Source organism: Tachysurus fulvidraco, chromosome 18 (genome assembly GCF_022655615.1).
Source record: "Tachysurus fulvidraco isolate hzauxx_2018 chromosome 18, HZAU_PFXX_2.0, whole genome shotgun sequence".
NCBI lineage: Eukaryota > Metazoa > Chordata > Actinopteri > Siluriformes > Bagridae > Tachysurus > Tachysurus fulvidraco.
In genome coordinates, this window is record NC_062535.1 from 95,001 (window position 1) to 120,804 (window position 25,804).

Consider the following 25,804-nt stretch of genomic DNA (forward strand, 5'->3'; position numbering starts at 1 on the left):
CACATACAGGTTTTCAGATGTTCACACATTTGTACTACTGAGAGGAATAAATGTTTCAGTGTTCCTTAAACAGAAGTGTTTTCATGTTTCTCTCTAGTGGATCTCCTGCAGAGGACTCGTGCGTCTCCCAGTCGCACCAATGGCCTGACGTCTGACTTGTCTCAGGTGGCTAGTTCAGCTGGACGCATACAGGAAATGCTCACCATCGTCCTGGCATACATTGAGGATGTGCTGGTAAACTCCACCCTAAAACACATTCCATATGTTCATATAGAACTAAAGTGCCACAGCATCGCTGTGAGGCCAAAACCTCACTGCACTTCTATCACAGTGGCATTGATTAGATTAGATTAGATTAGATTAGATTAGATTAGATCAGATTAGATTAGATTTGTCATTACACATGTACAAGGCAACGAAATGCAGTTTAGGTCTAACCAGAGTGCAAGTGCAGGATATACAGTGTTTGTGAGTTAAATAAAAAGGTAATATAGAAGTAATATACAGATGTGTGTGTAGTATGAACATAGTATACAGATGTGTGTGTAGTATGGACATAGTATACAGATGTGTGTGTGTGTAGTATGAACATAGTATACAGATGTGTGTAGTATGAACATAGTATACAGATGTGTGTAGTATGAACATAGTATACAGATGTGTGTGTGTATGAACATAGTATACAGATGTGTGTGTGTATGAACATAGTATACAGATGTGTGTGTGTGTGTAGTGTGAACATAGTATACAGATGTGTGTGTGGTGTGAACATGGTATACAGATGTGTGTGTGTGTGGTGTGAACATGGTATACAGGTGTGTGTGTGTGTGGTGTGAACATGGTATACAGGTGTGTGTGTGTGTGGTGTGAACATGGTATACAGGTGTGTGTGTGTGTGTGGTGTGAACATGGTATACAGGTGTGTGTGTGTGTGGTGTGAACATGGTATACAGGTGTGTGTGTGTGTGTGGTGTGAACATGGTATACAGGTGTGTGTGTGTGTGGTGTGAACGTGATATACAGGGTGTGTGTGTGTGGTGGTGTGTGAACATGGTATACAGGTGTGTGTGTGTGTGGTGTGAACATGGTATACAGGTGTGTGTGTGTGTGTGGTGTGATGAACATGGTATACAGGTGTGTGTGTGTGTGGTGTGAACATGGTATACAGGTGTGTGTGTGTGTGGTGTGAACATGGTATACAGGTGTGTGTGTGTGTGTGGTGTGAACATGGTATACAGGTGTGTGTGTGTGTGTGTGTGGTGTGAACATGGTATACAGGTGTGTGTGTGTGTGTGTGTGGTGTGAACATGGTATACAGGTGTGTGTGTGTGTGTGTGGTGTGAACATGGTATACAGGTGTGTGTGTGTGTGTGGTGTGAACATGGTATACAGGTGTGTGTGTGTGTGTGGTGTGAACATGGTATACAGGTGTGTGTGGTGTGAACATGGTATACAGGTGTGTGTGGTGTGAACATGGTATACAGGTGTGTGTGGTGTGAACATGGTATACAGGTGTGTGTGTGTGTGGTGTGAACATGGTATACAGGTGTGTGTGGTGTGAACATGGTATACAGGTGTGTGTGGTGTGAACATGGTATACAGGTGTGTGTGGTGTGAACATGGTATACAGGTGTGTGTGGTGTGAACATGGTATACAGGTGTGTGTGGTGTGAACATGGTATACAGGTGTGTGTGGTGTGAACATGGTATACAGGTGTGTGTGGTGTGAACATGGTATGCAGGTTGTGTGTGGTGTGAACATGGTATACAGGTGTGTGTGGTGTGAACATGGTATACAGGTGTGTGTGGTGTGAACATGGTATACAGGTGTGTGTGGTGTGAACATGGTATACAGGTGTGTGTGGTGTGAACATGGTATACAGGTGTGTGTGGTGTGAACATGGTATACAGGTGTGTGTGGTGTGAACATGGTATACAGGTGTGTGTGGTGTGAACATGGTATACAGGTGTGTGTGGTGTGAACATGGTATACAGGTGTGTGTGGTGTGAACATGGTATACAGGTGTGTGTGTGTAGTGTGAACATGGTATACAGGTGTGTGTGTGTAGTGTGGACATGGTATACAGGTGTGTGTGTGTAGTGTGGACATGGTATACAGGTGTGTGTGTGTGTAGTGTGGACATGGTATACAGGTGTGTGTGTGTGTAGTGTGGACATGGTATACAGGTGTGTGTGTGTAGTGTGGACATGGTATACAGGTGTGTGTGTGTGTAGTGTGGACATGGTATACAGGTGTGTGTGTGTAGTGTGGACATGGTATACAGGTGTGTGTGTGTGTAGTGTGGACATGGTATACAGGTGTGTGTGTGTAGTGTGGACATGGTATACAGGTGTGTGTGTGTAGTGTGGACATGGTATACAGGTGTGTGTGTGTAGTGTGGACATGGTATACAGGTGTGTGTGTGTAGTGTGGACATGGTATACAGGTGTGTGTGTGTAGTGTGGACATGGTATACAGGTGTGTGTGTGTAGTGTGGACATGGTATACAGGTGTGTGTGTGTAGTGTGGACATGGTATACAGGTGTGTGTGTGTAGTGTGGACATGGTATACAGGTGTGTGTGTGTAGTGTGGACATGGTATACAGGTGTGTGTGTGTAGTGTGGACATGGTATACAGGTGTGTGTGTGTAGTGTGGACATGGTATACAGGTGTGTGTGTGTAGTGTGGACATGGTATACAGGTGTGTGTGTGTAGTGTGGACATGGTATACAGGTGTGTGTGTGTAGTGTGGACATGGTATACAGGTGTGTGTGTGTAGTGTGGACATGGTATACAGGTGTGTGTGTGTAGTGTGGACATGGTATACAGGTGTGTGTGTGTAGTGTGGACATGGTATACAGGTGTGTGTGTGTAGTGTGGACATAGTATACAGATGTGTGTGTAGTATGGACATAGTATACAGATGTGTGTGTGTGTGTGTAGTATGGACATAGTATACAGATGTGTGTGTGTGTGGTATGGACATAGTATACAGATGTGTGTGTGTGTGGTATGGACATAGTATACAGATGTGTGTGTGTGTGGTATGGACATAGTATACAGATGTGTGTGTGTGTGTGTGTGTGTGTGTGTGTGTAGTATGGACATAGTATACAGATGTGTGTGTGTGTGTGTGTAGTATGGACATAGTATACAGATGTGTGTGTGTGTGTGTAGTGTGGACATAGTATACAGGTGTGTGTGTGTGTGTGTGTAGTGTGGACATAGTATACAGGTGTGTGTGTGTGTAGTGTGGACATAGTATACAGGTGTGTGTGTGTGTAGTGTGGACATAGTATACAGATGTGTGTGTGTGTGTGTAGTGTGGACATAGTATACAGATGTGTGTGTGTGTAGTGTGGACATAGTATACAGATGTGTGTGTGTGTGTAGTGTGGACATAGTATACAGATGTGTGTGTGTGTGTAGTATGGACATAGTATACAGATGTGTGTGTGTGTGTGTGTAGTATGGACATAGTATACAGATGTGTGTGTGTGTGTGTGTGTGTGTGTGTGTAGTATGGACATAGTATACAGATGTGTGTGTGTGTGTGTAGTATGGACATAGTATACAGATGTGTGTGTGTGTGTGTAGTGTGGACATAGTATACAGGTGTGTGTGTGTGTGTGTAGTGTGGACATAGTATACAGGTGTGTGTGTGTGTAGTGTGGACATAGTATACAGGTGTGTGTGTGTGTAGTGTGGACATAGTATACAGATGTGTGTGTGTGTGTAGTGTGGACATAGTATACAGATGTGTGTGTGTGTAGTGTGGACATAGTATACAGATGTGTGTGTGTGTGTAGTATGGACATAGTATACAGATGACTATAACTGAACTTTACAGAAGGATGTAACAATATCTATGGCTATTACTATAAACAGTAATTTACAGATCTGTATGTACTATGAATATAATATGCAGAAGGCTATTAGTATAAACTGAAATTTACAGAATAGTTTGTGCTATAAACAAAATATATTGCTATTAATATAATATTATTGTTACTATAAACAGAAATTAGGTGAATATATACAATCAGGGGGTAATTTAGGAAACTGAGCCAAAGTTCAAATAAGTCAATTTACAATGTTATAAATCTGGTGACATGTAAATTAAAATAATTAATATGCAAGTTGCTCAAAAATTGTTTCTTTGGTTCAGATTGTTTTAATAAAAATGCAATTGAACTGTAGTTTGTATGCATTTACAAATCCACAATGTTGTGTTTTTATTTCCCCGTCAGTCTGGAAAGGTGACAGCAGATAACAGTGTTGGTCGTTATCTAATGGATCTGGTCAACAAAGTACCCAAGATTTCAGCAGAGGACTTTGAGAGCATGCTCAACTCTAACATTAATGTAAGTGTCTCTGTATTGTCTTTAATGCCTACTGAATTTTGTTTTGCTTCGTTCATCATTCTTCCTTTGTGATGTGTTTTCTCAGGACCTCCTGATGGTCACGTACCTGGCGAATCTCACTCAAGCTCAGATTGCTCTTAATGAAAAACTTGTTGTTCTGTAATTGAAAAATAAAGACATGTTTATCCTTCCACCAGTGACCGTGTTTCACATGTACATTCATATATTTGTCTCAGAAGCAGGTATCGGATTCTTATACATTATTCTTTCTTTTTATGTCCATGTTCTTCTTTTGTTTAATTCCATCATGTGAATTCAGCTGGTAATTTACTATATAGGTCTGATCATTCTGGTGTAGAAATAATGTGCTGTTTAAAATATTCCTAGTATCAGTAAGTACTCACACTAAGGTGACCGTACAGATACGGGCTTAATCTTTGAAGATCATTCAGGAGCTAAACACAAGGAAAGAGTCCGTGCTCTCATTGGTGGAGCCTGGGTTTAAGTCCCAGCTACTGAAGTCTGAGCCTGTGTCAGGATCCTGTGTTAATTCTAATATGTAGCTCAGGGGATCCAGTGTGACCTGTACAGGGGTCATGATGAGCAGGTGATCCAGTGTGACCTGTACAGGGATCATGATGAGCAGGTGATCCAGTGTGACCTGTACAGGGGTCATGATGAGCAGGTGATCCAGTGTGACCTGTACAGGGATCATGATGAGCAGGTGATCCAGTGTGACCTGAACAGGGATCACGATGAGCAGGTGATCCAGTGTGACCTGAACAGGGATCACGATGAGCAGGTGATCCAGTGTGACCTGAACAGGGATCACGATGAGCAGGTGATCCAGTGTGACCTGAACAGGGATCACGATGAGCAGGTGATCCAGTGTGACATGTACATTAGTGTTAGTGACATTTAAATATGATAAATAAACACAAACCCATTCAGGGCCGGTATTACATTATATTTTACCACATTGTCGTGTCTGAGATATTAAAATGAACAACGTTAGAAATTATGTTTATGATCTAATGACAGCCCGCGATTGTGATTGGACCATACGGATTACGTCACAGCCCGGAAGTAGGGACTGTTAAGATGGCTGTGCTGCGTTGTCGGAGAGACCCGTGCGGATTTCTGTGTCTCATTCTGACTTATTTTAGTGTGTTTTACGCCGATTATGTTGTTATACAGTACGTACTGATCCCAGCTTACTCTGGGAGGTAAGAACTCTCCTGCTCACTTGGGTTAGTGTGTGTGTGTGTGTGTGTGTGTGTGTGTGTGTGTGTGTGTGTGTGTACGTGTGTGTTGTGTACATGTGTGTGTGGTGTCTACATGTATTGTGTACGTGTGTGTGTACATGTGTGTGTTGTGTACATGTGTGTGTACGTGTGTGTATTGTGTAAGTGTGTGTTGTGTACATGTGTGTGGTGTCTACATGTATTGTGTACATGTGTGTGGTGTCTACATGTATTGTGTACGTGTGTGTGGTGTCTACATGTATTGTGTATATGTGTGTGGTGTCTACATGTATTGTGTACGTGTGTGTGGTGTCTACATGTATTGTGTACGTGTGTGTGGTGTCTACATGTATTGTGTACGTGTGTGTACATGTGTGTGTACGTGTGTGTGGTGTCTACATGTATTGTGTACGTGTGTGTGTTGTGTACGTGTGTGTGGTGTCTACATGTATTGTGTACGTGTGTGTGGTGTCTACATGTGTGTGGTGTCTACATGTATTGTATATATGTGTGTGGTGTCTACATGTATTGTGTATATGTGTGTGGTGTCTACATGTATTGTGTATATGTGTGTGGTGTCTACATGTATTGTGTATATGTGTGTGGTGTCTACATGTATTGTGTATATGTGTGTGGTGTCTACATGTATTGTGTACGTGTGTGTGGTGTCTACATGTATTGTGTATATGTGTGTGGTGTCTACATGTATTGTGTATATGTGTGTGGTGTCTACATGTATTGTGTAAATGTGTGTGGTGTCTACATGTATTGTGTACGTGTGTGTGTTGTGTACATGTGTGTGGTGTCTACATGTATTGTGTACATGTGTGTGGTGTCTACATGTATTGTGTACATGTGTGTGGTGTCTACATGTATTGTGTACATGTGTGTGGTGTCTACATGTATTGTGTATATGTGTGTGGTGTCTACATGTATTGTGTATATGTGTGTGGTGTCTACATGTATTGTTTATATGTGTGTGGTGTCTACATGTATTGTGTAAATGTGTGTGGTGTCTACATGTATTGTGTACGTGTGTGTGTTGTGTACATGTGTGTGGTGTCTACATGTATTGCGTACATGTGTGTGGTGTCTACATGTATTGTGTACATGTGTGTGGTGTCTACATGTATTGTGTACATGTGTGTGGTGTCTACATGTATTGTGTACGTGTGTGTGGTGTCTACATGTATTGTGTACGTGTGTGTGGTGTCTACATGTATTGTGTACATGTGTGTGGTGTCTACATGTATTGTGTACATGTGTGTGGTGTCTACATGTATTGTGTACGTGTGTGTGGTGTCTACATGTGTGTGGTGTCTACATGTATTGTGTACATGTGTGTGGTGTCTACATGTATTGTGTACGTGTGTGTGTTGTGTACATGTGTCTGGTGTCTACATGTATTGTGTACGTGTGTGTGTGTACGTGTGTGTGTGTACATGTGTGTGTTGTGTACATGTGTGTGTGTGGTGTCTACATGTATTGTGTACGTGTGTGTGTTGTGTACATGTATATGGTAGTGTGTGTTTATCTCCCAGCACAGTTATTACCCAACAACCCCACAGTGATACTCGTGTCTTTTCTCTCCACAGTGTTTGGTGTTCACTTCATGGGTCTGTCTTTAATGTCATATTACTGCTGCTTCTGGCTTGTCATTCAAAAGCAGTGTTCTCAGATCCAGGTGAGCTTTACACACACCTGTGTTCATGTAGGTCTGATACAGGTCTGATGCATGGGTGATGTTGGTCTGATGTTGTCTGATGCAGGTGTGATGTAGGTCTGATGCAGGTGTGATGCAGGTCTGATGATTCTATAGTGTAGTTCAGAAAACCTCAGTTAATGGACAAGCAGGTTGTGATCTATTATATTAAGGATTTATGTTATTAATGTTTATTATATTTTGAAATTAATGAGTGTACTAATTACATCAATATTGAAAACTATATAAACATTAATTGAATGTTAATAACACAAGACACTTTTGTAATAACAATAACTTTTGACTAAAATAAATGTATATTATAGAATATATTTACCAAATACATGAATAATAAATATTTAGCTCTATCAGTTAGTACTTTCTCTAAACCAGGGGAGTCAAACTCAAGCTCACAGTGGGCCAAAATATAAAACTGAGATAAAGTCACGGGCCAAAATATAAAGCTGAGATAAAGTCACGGGCCAAAATATAAAGCTGAGATAAAGTCACGGGCCAAAATATAAAGCTGAGATAAAGTCACGGGCCAAAATATAAAGCTGAGATAAAGTCACGGGCCAAAATATAAAGCTGAGATAAAGTCACGGGCCAAAATATAAAACTGAGATAAAGTCACGGGCCAAAATATAAAGCTGAGATAAAGTCACGGGCCAAAATATAAAGCTGAGATAAAGTCACGGGCCAAAATATAAAGCTGAGATAAAGTCACGGGCCAAAATATAAAACTGAGATAAAGTCACGGGCCAAAATATAAAGCTGAGATAAAGTCACGGGCCAAAATATAAAGCTGAGATAAAGTCACGGGCCAAAATATAAAACTGAGATAAAGTCACGGGCCAAAATATAAACCTGAGATAAAGTCACGGGCCAAAATATAAAACTGAGATAAAGGCATTCTGGGATATGTAGTATTACGGAGCATGTGGCTAGTCAGCTGTAATGTACATCTGATATGATCTCACGGGCCAAATATAATACAGATATGAGTTTGACGCGGGACTGAGTTTGACGCCCCTGCTCTCTAAAGCGTCCCTGACAATTTGGAAACTCATGATATACAAAATATATTTATTACTCAATATTTATTAAAGTTTATTAAAGCTCTTATTAAAAACAGAATACTTTTGTTCTATGTATAATTCATCCCATTAAAAATCACCTCAAACATTTAAAACAAATAGAACATTTTAAATAAATATAAAAATATGAGTTTTTAAAACATAATGTGTAAAACACAAACGGTGAAAAATGGCCGCTAACTCACCCCCACCACCCACCATCACACCCAGAATACAGTGGTCTTAAACATCTTGTTCCAAAAGCATCGGCATGAATATAAATTCTGCCCCTCCAGTCTTCTGGAAGCTTCTCCACTAGATGTAGGTTTGTGTCTGTGGGGATTAGTGATCCTTCAGCTACAAGAGCATTAGTGAGATCAGACACTGATGTTGGTGAGAAGGTCTGGGGTTCAGTCGGTGTTCATACCCAGACTTTACCTCCACCGAGTCAGAGAGCGAAGTGGTTGATGTTTGTAATGAGAATTGAGAGGTTTTCCAGGCCTCCACACACATGTACTGATTGTATGTAATGTGATTTGTACATTTTTGTTTTCTTCTTGAAGGTATGGTTCCTCTGCCTGAGACAGCCATTGATTTCTCAGACTTCAGGTCTCAGTCCAGTCGTGTGAATGACAGGGTGAGGTAACACGTTACTGTCCAACAACACATGCTGTTAAACTAGAACAGGCTAGCGTTAAGGTTTAGACCTAAGTCTGATTTTGGTTCATGTTTTCTGGGTTGTAAATAGTATTAAAGTCGATTCCTTTATCCTGTTAGTGAGTTATTCATTAAAATCATTGCTTGTCATATAATAAAGTCAAAAATAAATGGTATATTATGGAAGGGAAAGTTTGCATGTATACGGAATTTTTCGAGCTGAAGTCGTTAAGTTAACTGTGCTTTGGGTAACGAACAGTAAACACATAAAGTGGGGCAATATGTCTGTGACAAGTTAAAAATCACTTCAGAATTCTATTATTAAGTAAATGTTGGACATCAGTGTCATATTTAAGTATTATTGTGTTTTATTTCATAAGGCTTGTGAAGGCTGGACTGTGTGTAGTCGTTGTGAAACATATCGTCCTCCTCGAGCACATCACTGCCGAGTGTGTCAGCGCTGCATCAGACGTATGGACCACCACTGCCCCTGGTCAGGCTCACACTCCTCTATCTGTCTCTGTTGAGCTTTACATTTAATCTGTTTTTAATCCCTCTTCTATTTTTATCTTCACTCCCTTTTTTATTTATCGGTCTGTTTTTGTCTGAATATGTGCTTTAATGTTATTTAGGATTAATAATTGTGTTGGAGAGCTGAACCAGAAGTACTTCATCCAGTTTCTCTTTTATACTGGTGAGTGTGAAGGCTTTGTTTCTTTGGTTATGTATTTATAATGAAGATGGAGTAGTGTAACACTGCTGACTGCTTCATGCTCAGGTTTGACCAGAGAAGAGAGAGTTTGTTCAGATGAGTTACTCTCTGTAGGTTTGGACATGACACCATTTTATTCCCCTTGTGTTTGAAGCCTGTTTTTGTTCAGACTGGAAGTTTAAGACCGTTCACTTTTATTTGTATTCTGTTTTTAACCATTGAAAATGTCACTGTTTATTGACGAGAAAAAAACTGTACTATTCTAATGTACTATTCGTTCTGCTAATCGTCACATAGTGGTTTTAAGACAATGTAAATTATGTGCAAAGTCCAGCTCTGGACATCGTGAACATAGTGTGACTTTATCTAGCAGCTCAGCTACATTACACACCGGTCGAGCTCTTTTACTGCGCTATTCATTCATAGGTAAAATCTGCAATTGTATTTGAATAAAAGTTTTTTTTTGTCAGGAAAAGAATTTAATGGTTTGAATTTAATTGAGTGACTGAGCTACTAAAGTGATGTCTGCTCACTGCCCACTTTATTAGGAACACCTGCACATTTATACGGTTATTTAATAACGTAGCAGCAGCACAATGCAAAAACTCTACAGGTCAAAGGCTTAACTTTTATGTATAGCGACATCACAGTGGGACAGTGTTGGTGTCACAGCTAATGCTCAGTGTTAGTCAGCTCACTGCTGGACACAGACATCTCATCCGTCACCTGCTCAGACCTAAGATTCCGTGTCAAGTGGAGACAGAAATCACCAACAGAAATGCTATTTTGTGCTACTGGGATGTTACGAATAAAGCCACATATTACTGTTTTGTACAAATGTTTATTGTAATGTTCTCAAGTTAAAGGTTAAGTGACTGTTTCAGTGAGTAACAGAGTCAGGATTTAACAAGTTTTCTCATCTTTCATGTCTCCAAAGGCATGGCCAGTCTGTACTCCATGGCTCTGGTGGTGTCGGCTTGGGTGTGGCGCATACGCAGTGAAAGAGATGGAGAAAAAGGAGGAGAGGATGTTCCCAGCAAGCATCTAATAGTGTAAGGAAAGTTAATATAGAATAAAACGTAGTTATTATTCATTTATTATCCCGAAAGAGAACAAAAAAGATGCATCACTTAGGATTAGTACTAAGTAAATACTATTTAATGCATGGATAAATTATTTATTATTTTTTATATATTTTTGCTAAACATCTCGTCCACTGTTCCTTCTGTATGACAGGGCACATTACATCATCTTGTTAGTGGAGTCCATTCTGTTTGGTGTTTTTGTCCTGGTGATATTTTATGACCAGGTGTGTATTTACTTCAGTATTTAATTATTACATAAACCCCAACTCACTCCTCCACACACACACACACACACACACACACACACACACACACACACACACACACACAATATATATATAAATACATACAGTGCCTTGCAAAAGTATTCATACCCACCGAACTTTTCCACATTTTGACATGTTACAACCACAAAGAAGTTAAAGCCCCAAACTTTGTTGTTAAATGAAGATAAAACCGAGATGATTGTGTTCGACCCCACAGAAAGTACAGAATCTGGGTGTTCTCTTAGACGAGTCCTTAAAACCTGATGAACAAGTTTCTGCTGTCATTGGATCGAGTTTTTATCAGTTACGCATTACATCAAAAATTAAGCCCTTTTAAACTGACAGAACCTTAGAGATGGCAGAACATGCTGTAATCACCTCTGGTCTAGACTACTGTAACTCTATACTGTGGTGTCACCAAACACTAATCACCTCTGGTCTAGACTACTGTAACTCTATACTGTGGTGTCACCAAACACTAATCACCTCTGGTCTAGACTACTGTAACTCTATACTGTGGTGTCACCAAACACTAATCACCTCTGGTCTAGACTACTGTAACTCTATACCGTGGTGTCACCAAACACTAATCACCTCTGGTCTAGACTACTGTAACTCTATACTGTGGTGTCACCAAACACTAATCACCTCTCGTCTAGACTACTGTAACTCTATACTGTGGTGTCACCAAACACTAATCACCTCTCGTCTAGACTACTGTAACTCTATACTGTGGTGTCACCAAACACTAATCACCTCTGGTCTAGACTACTGTAACTCTATACTGTGGTGTCACCAAACACTAATCACCTCTGGTCTAGACTACTGTAACTCTATACTGTGGTGTCACCAAACACTAATCACCTCTGGTCTAGACTACTGTAACTCTATACTGTGGTGTCACCAAACACTAATCACCTCTGGTCTAGACTACTGTAACTCTATACTGTGGTGTCACCAAACACTAATCACCTCTGGTCTAGACTACTGTAACTCTATACTGTGGTGTCACCAAACACTAATTAATCCTTTACAATTGGTTCAAAATGCTGCTGCCAGATTTCTTTTAAAAAGTGTAAAAGCGACCACATCTACCCCTCACATCTACCCCTCACATCTACCCCTCACATCTACCCCTCTTCTGAGGACTCTTCACTGGCTGCCTGTTGAATACAGAATTTGTTTTAAAATACTTTTATTTGTTTTTAAGTCCCTGCATAATCAAGCTCCTATTTATTTATCTGAATTATTACATCCTTCCAGAAGCCTAAGATCAGGCAACCAGAAACTCCTCACTGTTCCCTCTCGAGACTTAAAGGTGCGGTCTCCGTTGTTTGTTAGCTAATGTCGACATATAAAATCACCAAAACAAACACGCCCCTAACCCAAACGGGTCCCGCCCCTGTATCGATAGCTCCGCCCACACATACATACGTAACCCAGGCGACTAACAGAAAGAAACGTGTCTTTATCATAGCTGAAGGGAAGAACAATACGATTGTAGATAAACAAACAAGCAAAAATGCCACACAAGCATAATGATGTAAAGGACAAAGGCATATATTAGTTCTGTGTAACAAAGCAAAACCAACGTTACTCACCTATCGAGAAGGAAAAAAGCGCCTCGGCGTCTTAAGTAAAGTCGGCCACATATTCACAGGTCGGAGTTTCCCGAGTCGATAACTCCTGAGCTAAACGCTGTTACTACACAAAACGCGGTTGTAGCTGCCTCTCTACATTACTACGATAGAAAAGAGGTGTTATTTGTGTAGTAACAGCGTTTAGCTCAGGAGTTATTGACTCGGGAAACTCCAACCTGTGAATATGTGGCCAACTTCCTGCTCCTTCAGTTCTCTCCAGCGCTGGAAAGCTGATCCTATATTAACACGTCCTACTTCTTGTCCTTATCGTAAGTCTTTCTTCTCTTTCTTTCTTTGTTTTTATCCTCCATGTCAATGTTAAAACCGCTTTCTGCTGATGTCACACACGCGCACCGAACACTCTCTCCGCCCATATCGACAAGACACGCCCCTTTCTGCTCATTGGCTACACGTTAGTTTCGTTTTTTGTTTATTATTCGGCCCGTTTTCTGAAGCATTTCTAAAAAATTGGAGACCCCACCTTTAAGCGTAGAGGAGATGGAGCTTTTTCAGTGATTTGCCCACAGAGTTAAGATTAACAGCCTCTCTGTCCATTTTTAAGTCCCGTTTAAAAACCTATCTGTTTTCCTTGGCATATCTATAGTTTTCCCTTTCTTCTTAATTCTTCTGATTGTTCTTTAATTGTTCTTATTATTGCTTGTTTTAGTGTTTTCGTGTGTCACATACATACAGGGTACGATATGAAGTGAAATCTCTTGTCTTAGTATCATTTTTTCTGTGTATTTTTACTGACACTTTAATTGTGCAGCACTTTGCTCGGTCCTGTGGCTGCTTTAAAGCTGCTATATAAATAAAGTGAACTTGAAAAAAGAAAAATGTATTTTATGGGATTTTATGAAATAGACTGAAAGAAAGTGGAACATAATTGTGAAGTCAATTTTTTTTTTTTACAAATGAATATCTAAAAAGTGCGTTTGTATTCATCCCCCTTTACTCTGATACCCATCACTAACATCCAGTGAAACCAACTGCATTCAGGAGTCACAGAATCAGTAAATAGAGTAATTTGCTTTTCTTCAGCAGGGAAGCTGGTCAGAGTTGATGGGAAGATGGATGGAGCCAAATACAGGGCAATCTTAGGAGAAACCCTGTTAAAGTTTGTAAAAGACTTGAGACTGGGGGCGGAGCTTCACCTTCCAGCAAGACAGCCAGAGCTACAATGGACTGGTTTAGTTCTAACCGAGAATCTGTGGCAAGACTTGTGCATAGACGCTCGCCATCCAATCTGACTGAGCTTGAGATGTCTTGCAAAGAAGAACGGGCAAAAATTTCACTCTCTAGATGTACAAAGCTGGTAGAGACAAACCCCAAAAGACCTGCAGCTGGAGAAAGCTTGTTCTAGTATTGCCTCAGTGGGGCTGGATACTAACGCACACCACAATTTTCACGTATTTATTTGTAAAAAAAAAAATTTGGACACATTTATCATTTTCCTTCCACGATTATGTGCCACTTTGTTGTCGGTCTGTCACATAAAATCCTAATAAAATACATTTCTGTTTGTGGTTAGAACGTCAAAATGTGAAAACATTCAATGGGTATGAATACTTTTGCAAAGCACTGTATGTATATGTGTGTATATATTTATATATATTTATATAAAGTATTCAGACTCTTTACTCAGTACTTGAAACACATTTGGCAGCGATTACAGGCCCAAGTCTGTTTTGTATGACACAACAATCATTTCACATCTAGGGTTCGGGGATTTTCTGCCGTTCCTCTTTGCAAATCCTCACAAGCTCGGTCGGGTCGGATGGGGCTCATCACTGTACAGCCATTTTCATGTCCGGGCTTTGGCTGGGTCGCTCTAGGACATTCAGGGACAGAGTTGTCCCTGAGACACTCCTGTGATGTCTTGGCTGTGTACTTAGGGTTGTTGTCATGTTGGAAGGTGAAACTTCTGCACAGTCTGTGAGGTCCTGAGAGGTTTTCACTGATGATATCTCTGCACTTTGCTGCATTCAGCTTTCCCTCAACCCTGACTAGTCTCCCAGTCCCTTCTGCTGAAGAACAACCCCACAGCATGACACTGCCACCACCAGGCTTCACTGATGGGATGGTATTGAGCAGATGATGAACAGTGCCTGGATTCCTCGTGACATCATGTTTAGAATTGAGGCCAAACAGTTTAATGATGGTTTCATCAGTCCAGAGAATCTTGTTCCTCACAATCTGAAGTCCTATAAGTACCTTTTTTTTTTTGAAAATCGAAGCAGGCTTTCATGTGTTTTCCACTGAGGAGACGCTTCCAGCTACTGCAGCTACTCTGCCATAAACGTGGAGGGCTGCAGTGTTGGTTGTCCTTCTGGAACCTGTGGATCCCATCGGATTCTTGGTCACCTCGCTTACTCTTAAGGCTCTTCTCCCCAATTGCCGTTTGTCTGGGTGACCGGCGCTTGGGAGAGTCCTGGTTGTGCCAAACTTCTTCTGTTTGATAATTCTTGTCTCTGAGCTCTTCAGGCAGTTCCTCAGTGTCCCAATGGCTTGGGTTTTGCTCATTTGTCAGTTGTCAACTTTTTATTGAGAGCTCATGTTCTTCATTCAGTGTAATTTACTACAGATGGACTCCAATCCATTTCAAGCTTTGATGCAAAGGGTCTCGATACTTATATAAATGTGATATTTCAGTTTTTTATTTGAAAATAAGTTTACAGACATTTGTTTTCACTTCTGAGGAACTGAGTGTAGATTACTGGGGAAAAACATTTGACCGCCAGTCGTATCAGGCTGCAACATAAAGTGTCTGAATACTTTCTGAATCGTGTGTGTGCGTGTGTGTGTGTGTGTGTGTGTGTAAAACACACATATATATCTAATACACACACATATGTAACATTTTGCCATAAATCCGTTTCGTTCTCTAGCTGGTGTCCATTATAACAGATGAGACCCCCATTGAGCAGATGAGGAACAGGCTGATGAAGGACCGAGCCAACAGCGGACAGTCAGTGCACACAACACACACCCGAAAACCTAAAGTCGCTTTACTAAGGGAGGTGTTTGGAAGAGGTAAGTGTGTGTGTATTTCTGTAAGTTTAAGAAAATGCATGGATTAAATTTTCAGTCTTTATGCAGTATTTTTCATGCTTATATGCTGAACATTTGTGTTTGTCATCTCGAACATCATTAACTGGCTTTGGGGGAAAGCTTACAAACATCCATGAGTACAGCTTTAAAGTGAATTAGGTCATTACACATCATACACAATAACATGCAGAGAATATTAGCCAGTCAAATCTCAGAATCTGAAATAAACTGGGAATTGTTACTGGTTTGTTCCTGAAGGTTTTAACTATTGAGCACTTTTGTTAATCTGGGAATAAAAAAGTTACAACCCGAATTCTGAAAATGTTGGGATGTTTTTTAAAGTTGAATAAAATGAACACAAAGACTTTCAAATCACAGGAGCCAATATTTTATACACAATAGAACAGATAACATGGAGGTTTGGGTGGAGAAATTTGACACTTTTATCTACTAAATGACCTCATTTCTATTTTGATGCCTGCTACAGGTCTAATGACGGGGTCATGTTTACATGGTGTAGCATCTCCTCAATTATTCAGTTTGAGGACATCTGGACATCGAGGTTATGAGTTTCTGGACTTTTGGTGTTGAAATGTGGTCCCATTCTTCCCTGATAAGGGTTTCCAGCTGCTGAAGAGTTCTTGGTCGTCTTTGACATATTTTTCCTTTAATGATGCACCGAATGTTCTCTATAGAAGAAAGATCTGGACCGCAGGCAGCCTGACATGGAGGTGGTCTCTCACATGTGGCTCTTAAACCTTTATATACCTTTCAGCATTCAGCCTTCTAACACATGACTGTATGTAGACCGTATGGACTTATGGACCCCATATAAAGTTTTTGAACTGAAGACTAATAACACGCTGGGACGTGTCCCTCCTCTTTACCCCAGAAGACACGGCGTCCGTGATTTCCAACAAGAATGTTAAATTTGGACTCGTCTGACCACAGAACACTTGTCCACTTAGAGACGGTGCATTTTAAACGACCCTCAGCCCACAGGACACGGCGGCGCTTCTGGACCGTGTTCACATACGGCTTCCTGTGTGTTAGAGCTTTAGGTGTCGTCTGCAGATGGAAGGTGGATTGTGTTCACTGACTGTGGTTTCTGGAAGTGTTCCTGGGTCCATGTAGTGATGTCATTGACACAATCATGATCCAATGAGTGATTCGGTGTCGTCTGAGGGCCGAACGCACACTTTATTACACACACTTACGCAGATTGGAGAGTCTCTGCCTCTCGAACTCATCCCTAATCACGTTACAGACCTGATGTCAGTTAACTTTATTAGTTGTTAGAACTTCTTCCAGCTGAATCTTTTCAAACGTTCTTCCTTTTTCTGACATTCATTGCCCCAGTAACTATTCTGAGACGTGTAGCAGGCATCACATTAGATATTATGGTTGTAAAATTTCTCTGTTTAAACATTTATGATGTATCTGTTATTTTTGTGAATAATATTGGCTCATGTGATTTGAAAGTCTTTTAGTTTTTATTTTATTTAACAGTTTCAGACTTTGGGTTGTAAAAATTAAGGAGAGCCCTGATAATATCCGTGTTTTCAGTGGGTCAGATTAAACTGAGATGTTGACACTTAAATCACAGCTTGTTAGAGTTTGACCTGTGGATGTGTTTTAACTGCTGTGTGTTTAGTTGTCAGGGGTGAAGTGTGGCTCAGATTTCTGTACAGAATTCACTAATAAGACCTGATAAAGACACAAATATTTCGATATGTTTATGCTGAATGTGTTTTAGGGAGGAGGTTTCGTTTAAAGGGAGATTCTGATCCTATGAATCGTACTTTTTAATATTAAAGTTAAAGTTGAGAACACTGATGTTTAAAATCATTCATTCTTTTTTATTCTTGCTGTCAACATAATTTGGTAACTTGTTTTCTTTTTGCTAAACATCTTGTTTACATGCAGCTGTGATTTTTCAGGCTCAGTGCTGTGTTGGCTGTTACCAGTCCAATCCTCTCCTCCATCCGCTGGAGGAATCACTTACTCACCCGTTCCTGATTACGACGTGTAAAGATGACCGACGCCAAACATTACTTCAGTTTGAATGAAGGAAGGATGAATGTTATAAAGATTAGCACTGTGGGTTATGTAGTAGCTCTTAAACTCTTCATTTGTCCTTCCTTTCTTTTTTTCCAGCTATATGTCTATCCATCATCATGGCCATGAACAGTTTACTGTTGTAATTAACAAACAGAAATAGAGATGTTTCATGTTATTATAAATGATGCACCTAATTTAGAGGCTGTAACTTTATTAGCTTCTGTAAAATCTGTTCCACAGTCATGTCTGCTACACGTGAGAATTTCTGTTAATGCATGGAAAATGCACCAATTCCTTCAAATGGTACTTTTTGCCAATAAAGGGTAAAAATGTATTTATTTAAACACTACAGCGTGTCCCAAAAGCCTCCATACGTTGCCTTTGATAAAAGATGAACATATTGAAATTATGCTCATGGGAGAATTGGGAAGCTGTTGAAAGGTTGTAATTTAAATGCAGGACACCAGACATGTGAACACGAGTTGGTCGTGAGTTTGGGACACAATTCTACAGAAATGGTCATCGTGTAGAAGATGTTTTGTACATAAAGTTACATTTTGATAAAAAGTGTTAATATTCCTTGTGTATAGACAATTTGGGACAGAAATACAATAAGTATAAAAAACTGTACAATATACGTGAATATAAATTCTGTGAAGGATTCAGGCATTTTTCAGCAAACACCATCTGTGTTTAAATACAAATAAAGGTGTAGCAGCAGGATCTCTAACACCAACACTGTGTTCATTAAAATCAGCCAGTCCTGTGGAATGAAGTCAGTGTTACTTTGGGCTTAAACAGTGTCTGAAAGTGGTGTATGTATGTGTATATATATTTCCTCATTTAATTCTATCATTTATTTATTTATTTTTATTTTGGTGGTTTTTAAATGTATTTTATAGCGTTCAGGGAAAGTGTGGACATTTTCAGGGCTTCAGTTATTAAAGTGCTTTGAATGTTCTGTGTAATTTGTGATACATCTGTTTTGCTCTTTGACCTTTTACAGGATGCCTGTACATTGCTAATGGGTGGTGTTTACATTGATATTTATTGTACTTTGTCTAAATGCTGCTGAATTAAAGGACACTTTAATATTATACATTTTGTTCTACATTATTAAATAACCAATCTGCATAATTTGTTCTATTTAAAATGTGATTTCAAGTCAATTCCTCAAGAAAATCACAAAGAGTTCATCACATTTTCCTTTTGGTCGTCGAACCACAAGCCATCAAAAACATGAGGGATAAAAAACAACGCACTTGACCGAGTACATGAAACACAAGATGGAGATTCCGAACAACTTTAAATAGGAAATAAAAAAAATTATACATGTTTCTTTAATTCATTATTGTATATTCCTTTGTAATGTATCTGAAATGTTAATTAATTTGCCTCTGCATTAGGAAAGTTACCATGCTTTAGCAGTTAATGATGGTCTCCTGAGACCGTTAGGAAAGCCAACTATTAGTTTTAGTTTAAATATTATCTCAGAGTAAGATTCCAGTTTTTCACGTGCATCCACTCATGTGATGCTCCACCACCACCACCTTGGGGTCTGAAGCGAGAGGAGAAGAAATAACCATATCGCTATTTAGACACAGTACTATATATTATTAGTCAGTTTTACAGTAGGTGTAAATGTGGAGACGTGCTGAGGTGTGTAGAGGTTTTGAACCTATGAATGTTTAGGTGTGTGTTCATGTGATTTGAAGTGTGTTGACTATAGAAGTGTGCAGAGGTTTGGTGAGGTATGCTAAGGTTAGGGTAAGGGGTTAGGTTTAGGTTAGGAGACATAACAGAACCCAAATCATGTCTGGGTCCAGGCCCATGAGGACAGGGAATGGAGTTTGGGTTTGCTGGTGAAGTTAGGGCTAGAGTTTGGGGATTTAGTGTTAGGGTTATGGGTAATGAACACCACTCCCAGTGGAGTGTTAGGGTTATGGGTAATGAACACCACTCCCAGTGGAGTGTTAGGGTTATGGGTAATGAACACCACTCCCAGTGGAGTGTTAGGGTTATGGGTAATGAACACCACTCCCAGTGGAGTGTTAGGGTTATGGGTAATGAACACCACTCCCAGTGGAGTGGAGGAAGCATGGGCATAGACCCCCACTCTCTATTTAAATTTATACTGTATTGGGTTGGGTAAAGGTTTAAACATTAAGGTCAGGTTAAGGTTAGGATAGGGTTGGGGATATGTGGGATGGGTTGGGGTTAGGGACAGTAGGGTTAGGGACAGTAGGGTTAGGGTTAGGTTAAGAAGAATGGTTCATTTAAAGGGACAATGTCCTTTTGTGCTCTGGCCCAGAGTAACTACAGGAAAATGCCAACATCTTATAAGAGCAATCAGTCGCATCCCAAACACAATTATTTTAATAGAATAAAAAGAATGATTGGGAGGTTGGGTTATTGTTGAGCTCTAGATTCGAAAAGAACATGGTCAAAGTTGTAAAAATTCTAATTCTGATACAATTAAAAATTATAAATAGGGTCCATATGTGAAGGAAAATCAGAATTGTGAAAGTTCTGATCAAATCTGGATAAGGGTTATAGTTTATGTAGAAAATAACAGTTTTAAAGATCTGGTTATGGTTCGGTTAAAAGTTGTGGTTAAGATCTACAAAAGAACAGATCAACTTCTAAAGGTTATTTTGCTTAAAGATTAGTTTAGACCCAGAATTAAGAATATAATGCAGTCAGACTACAATGAATGTCAAAATCAGCAAACATAAATACTATAAGTACCAATATAAAGTTAAGTTAATGGTTAAAATCAAGGTTTGAAATGAAAGTGAAAGTGACATACGGCTAATTACAGTGACCCAGACTCAGAATTCGTTCTCTGCATTTAACCCATCCAAAGTGCACACACACACACACACACACACACACACACACACACACACACACACACACACACACACACACACACACACACACACACACACAGCAGTGAACACACACACACAGTGAACACACACTCAGAGCAGTGGGCAGCCGGGGAGCAGTTGGGGGGGGGGGGGGGGTTCGGGTGCCTTGCTCAAGGGCACATCAGTCATGGTATTGCTGGCCCGAGTCTCGAACCCACAACCTTAGGGTTAGAGGTCAAACTCTCTAACCATTAGGCCACAACTTCCCCACACAATTTGTGATTGGCCCAGAAACTAGACAAGGGTCGAGGGAAAGGATAAATAAAACCTTACAGGTTAACCAATCGGTGAGAAATGATCTCTGATAGATTTTAAAGATGCACTGCAGGGAATCGATACGGCTGTCCGTGGTCTGTGCTATCTGCAAAAGTCCATCAATAAAGGTGACAAATCTCTCCAAATCTAAACCACACCATGATCACTTCACTCCAACTTTAATTGCTCTGAAGTTGTGCCATGAATTACTCTACAAATTCCCCAATATTAGCTTATTCCCAATCCCTAATGTTAAACCCCGTAGGATGAAATGTTCCCAACTCCAAGCTAACCTTAGGTTAAGGAAAAATAAACTAATGTAGAGAAGATCGATTTTAAGGGATGGGTTATGGTGAGGTTCAGTGTTGTGGAGCAAATCTCTGTAAAAGAAATCAATTTTAAGAATCTGGTTATGACAACAACCATTGTCCCCGTCCCAAAGAAGTCAACAGTGTCCTGCCTCAGTCGGTCAGTCCGGATCAGGAACATCATCTTCAGCACCACCACACTGAGCACTGGAGCCCCTCAGGGCTGTGTGCTCAGTCCACTGCTGATTGTTGTTGACTTCAGGAGAGCACAGAGTGACCACTCTCTGCTGAACTCCAGCTCCATCACCAAGAAAGCCATTGAGATCATCCTGAAAAGCCATTGAGATCATCCTGAAAAGCCACTGAGATCATCCTGAAAAGCCACTGAGATCATCCTGAAAAGCCACTGAGATCATCCTGAGCAGCTTCATCACTGTCTGGTTTGAGAACTGCACCATCTCAGATCACAAGACCCTGCAGTAGATAGTGAGGACATCTGAGAAGATCACTGGAGTCTCTCTTCACTCTATCATGGACACTTACACCACACGCTGCATCTGCAAAGCCAACAGCATTGTGGACCTCACACACCCCTCACACACACTCTTCACCCCACACACCCCTCACACACACTCTTCACCCCACACACACTCTTCACCCCACAAACACCCCTCACACACACTCTTCATCCCACACACCCCTTACACACACTCTTCACCGCACACACACTCTTCACCCTCCTGCAGTCTGGAAGAAGGTACCGAAGCATTCGGGCGTCATGGCCAGACTGTGTAACTGTTTCTTTACACAAGTCATCAGACTCCTTAATAACTGAACTGTACTGAGCACCACACACACACACACACACACACACACACACACACACACACACACACACACACACACACAGTATGAACGGCACAGACCTACACCATATACACACACTTCCATTATACATCCATTAAACTGTACATGATGTTTTACACTTTTTGTTCTTTACACTTTCTGTGTCACATTTCAGTTGATTCCTGTTTTGTACAATACTTTATCTCCTGTAACTGCTGCTATAACACTGTGTTCATTACAGTATTACTGCACATGTAATATAACACACTGTATTTACCCTGAACACACAGTATTTACCCTGAACACACAGTATTTACCCTGAACACACGGTATTTACACTGAACACACAGTATTTACCCTGCACACAGTATTTACCCTGAACACACAATATGTACACTGAACACACAGTATGTACACTGAACACACAGTATTTACCCTGAACACACGGTATTTACCCTGAACACACTGTATTTACCCTGAACACACAGTATTTACCCTGAACACACAGTATTTAACCTTGAACACACAGTATTTACCCTGAACATGCAGTATTTACCCTGAACACACGGTATTTACACTGAACACACAGTATTTACCCTGCACACAGTATGTACACTGAACACACAGTATTTAACCTTGAACACACAGTATTTACCCTGAACATGCAGTATTTACCCTGAACACACGGTATTTACACTGAACACACAGTATTTACCCTGCACACAGTATGTACACTGAACACACAGTATGTATACTGAACACACAGTATTTACCCTGAACACACGGTATTTACCCTGAACACACTGTATTTACCCTGAACACACAGTATTTACCCTGAACACACGGTATTTACCCTGAACACACGGTATTTACCCTGAACATGGTCACTGCTGTTTCTGTGTATTGTCCTGTCCCACACTGTGTACACCAGGTTACACAGATACACTTTATGTATCTAAGACTCCTTATAGCTCTGTGTGTGTTTTTATGTAGCTTCATGATCCTGTAGGAACGTTGTGTCATGTCACTGTGTACTGTAACAGTTATATGTGGTTGTAATGACAATAAAAGCTTCTTGACTCGACTTGTCACAGACTGAATATCTCACAGTTGCTCCTGGTTTTTGCTTCTAACTCCTTAAGTGAACAACAGCACTGTTGTCCCTCATGTTTCTCACGCTCTCACGCCACACATCGTCTTTGTCACACAGAAAAACTGACTATTTATCAAATATTTAATATTTAATAAGCCGCAGCACCCAAAGTTTATCAGTTCGCACCGCTGTCTCTACACTCTAAAAAATAAAACGTTGGCTCAACTTAAAAAGATTAAGGTAACAATTTGCATGCATCTTTTTAAGTAGCTTCAGCTCAGTCATTATTAAGTAGATATCATGAACCTTTTATAGTTAGACTAACCCAATTTGTTTAGTACAACCAACATGATTTGACTTAACCTCTAAGAGCTTAATTAAGTTGAAACAACTTAATTTTAATTTCAAAGTTTTGGTGATATTAAGTGGTCAAATTACATCATTTAAGCTATTCTAACTTCTTTATTTTGATTCCATTCTACTTAGATATGTCCATGCAAATTGTTACCTTAATTTTTTTGAGTACAAGTAACTTATTTCACTTCAGTCAGGAGAAATAACACAGCAATTCCAGTTTTATGATGAAACTGGTTTATTATAAAACCAATCAGAGTGCTTTGACAAAACAATGCTTTGACAAAAAGATAATTATCCAGGACTAAAGTATTTTTTTCAAGTAAAGTCAAGTAAAGAATCAAGTATTTTTCTGGTAGGTACATATCAGAATAAAATAAAATAAAATAATAACAATAAATCACAGGGAACGTGGAAAATGAATTCCTACAACAGACACAATTGCCAGCTTACTGGGTCCACCTAGCTGAAACTAAAAGTTTTCTTCCTTTTTTTTATTTTACCTTCATCACATAAACTACAGCCGCCATAAAGTCTCAAACAAATACAACACTGTAACCTTCATGTAAAAACTTGTCAAAATTACAGCTTCTGTATGCGTATGCACAACAAAACTTTTACATGTCACATTTCAGGAATACAACAGTTTATTGTTTAAAGACATTACCTTCGGCCTAGCTTTCAGACCATCCAGCTCAAGAATTATTTTCTGAAACACCTCAAAAGTATTTTTTAGTTCCTTTGGGTAGCTGAGGTTGAGGGCATATACCAGCCCTAGCAGGGCACAGGCTCTGGATACATCCAGGTCTTGCAGGACTTCCGTTCCCTCAATAATAATACTGGCGTTGGCTGGGTCAAAATTTGTGGCACCTCATCATCCTAAGTAGATCAAAATCAATGTCAGTGTTTTAAGTCAAGGAAAAGAACAGGACATTAGCTTAGCTCAAACTGTCTTTTCAGTTTAGTGTGTGACAACAACGACTTACTTAAGTAAAGTTTGCCGCATTCATTTTGTTTCATATTTAGGTTTATATGTATTTAGTCCACCGTGGAGGAAAGCTGATTTTGAGGAGAACGCGGTTGTAGCCGCCTCACTACATTACTACGAGAGAAAAGAGGTGTAGCGTTTAGATCAGGAGTTATTGACTCGGGAAACTCGAACCTGTGGACAACTTTACTTAAGTCAACGATTTTTTGTGCATACAGTTGTTAGCTGCTGAGATTAAAACAAAGCAAAAATATTAACTTACCTATATAGCCTCGATTCTCCTGTGTCTCCGGCTCCTAGTCCTTCTCTGGCAGACAAACACGTCCGGACAAATTCCGCCTTTACTCAGCATGTAAAAGATGCTCACTAGATATACAAGTTTCACTAACTTAATATTTTTCTGTTGTTACGAGAAGGTAAAAGTGTGTGTTCAAAATCCATATATAATTAAGTTAAGACAGTATTCTTTATTTTAATGTTGAAAGACTTATTAAAATGAGTTATCAACTCACCAACACAAGTACATATTACAAACTTAATTATTTTATGCTGAAAATATTGTTTATTTTAAGTTTTACAAACTAACCCCATGAATCATTTATTAGAGTGTGTGGAAACGGGCAGGAACCGAGCGCGTCTCCCCTGGAGCTCTTAGTGGAGCCTGACACTTATCAGCCAATCACAACAAGAGGCGACACAACAGCCAATCAGAAAATAGCACTATTGTATCTGGGTAAGGATTAACGCAAACAACCAATGAAGGAAAAAACACATACATTATAGAGGGAATTTTCGATGGTCGGTTTGAACAAAACCTCAACACGAAACAGCTTGTCTCCTGATGGGACATTGTCCTCAATCATGTCCCTAAACATGTCTGGGCTTGTGCTGAACTGTTTTATATGGGAGCAACAAAAAGGTAACAAACACTTACAATAAACACCACCAGTCATAATCTCTCTCTCTCTCTCTCTCTCTCTCTCACACACACACACACACACACACACACACACACACACACACACACACACACACACACACACACACTTAAACAAATACTTTGTACTTGTTACATTGCGGCCAGTGATTCTTCCCAAACAACAACCCTTTATTTGGAGGGGGTTGTTTTGGAGATGTCACGCTTGTCTGTCTTCAAAACTTCAGAGC

The 25,804-nt window shown here is 40.0% G+C and overlaps 3 protein-coding genes and 1 long non-coding RNA gene across 40 annotated transcripts in view; 2 read left to right on the plus strand and 2 right to left on the minus strand.

Moving 5' to 3' along the window:
* The window catches only part of eif3f (eukaryotic translation initiation factor 3, subunit F), a 6,202-nt gene extending 1,643 nt beyond the window's left edge, over window positions 1-4,559 (plus strand). The window contains exons 6-8 of the mRNA XM_027162316.2: window positions 98-234; window positions 4,253-4,366; window positions 4,452-4,559. Coding sequence (XP_027018117.1) covers window positions 98-234; window positions 4,253-4,366; window positions 4,452-4,529 — 329 coding nt within the window. The 3' untranslated portion in view covers window positions 4,530-4,559. The remainder of the gene's footprint in view (window positions 1-97; window positions 235-4,252; window positions 4,367-4,451) is intronic.
* LOC125138460 (NLR family CARD domain-containing protein 3-like) overlaps window positions 1-25,804 on the minus strand; it is a 358,584-nt gene that overhangs the window by 67,747 nt on the left and 265,033 nt on the right. The gene's annotated exons all lie outside the window — the stretch shown is intronic.
* On the plus strand, window positions 5,428-18,957 carry zgc:77880 (zf-DHHC domain-containing protein). 4 transcript variants are annotated; one of them, XM_027162311.2, is made up of 9 exons: window positions 5,428-5,592; window positions 7,206-7,294; window positions 8,952-9,025; window positions 9,426-9,538; window positions 9,678-9,739; window positions 10,695-10,809; window positions 10,994-11,066; window positions 15,637-15,781; window positions 17,726-18,957. In XM_027162311.2, exons 1-9 carry the CDS (start codon window positions 5,468-5,470, stop codon window positions 17,866-17,868), a joined length of 939 nt encoding a protein of 312 aa, XP_027018112.1. In that variant the 5' UTR covers window positions 5,428-5,467; the 3' UTR covers window positions 17,869-18,957. The 4 variants fall into 4 exon arrangements, with proteins under 4 accessions (XP_027018112.1, XP_027018113.1, XP_027018114.1 ...); XM_027162312.2 differs by lacking the exon at window positions 17,726-18,957 and adding an exon at window positions 16,287-17,631; XM_027162313.2 differs by having other exon boundaries at window positions 5,432-5,592; window positions 17,740-18,957.
* On the minus strand, window positions 24,301-25,425 carry LOC125139356. Of its 2 annotated transcripts, none has more exons than XR_007138402.1 (3): window positions 25,224-25,425; window positions 24,636-25,003; window positions 24,301-24,528 (listed from the first exon to the last, which is right to left on the minus strand). It is a non-coding gene; the product is annotated as an uncharacterized LOC125139356 (long non-coding RNA). The 2 variants fall into 2 exon arrangements; XR_007138401.1 differs by having other exon boundaries at window positions 25,150-25,425.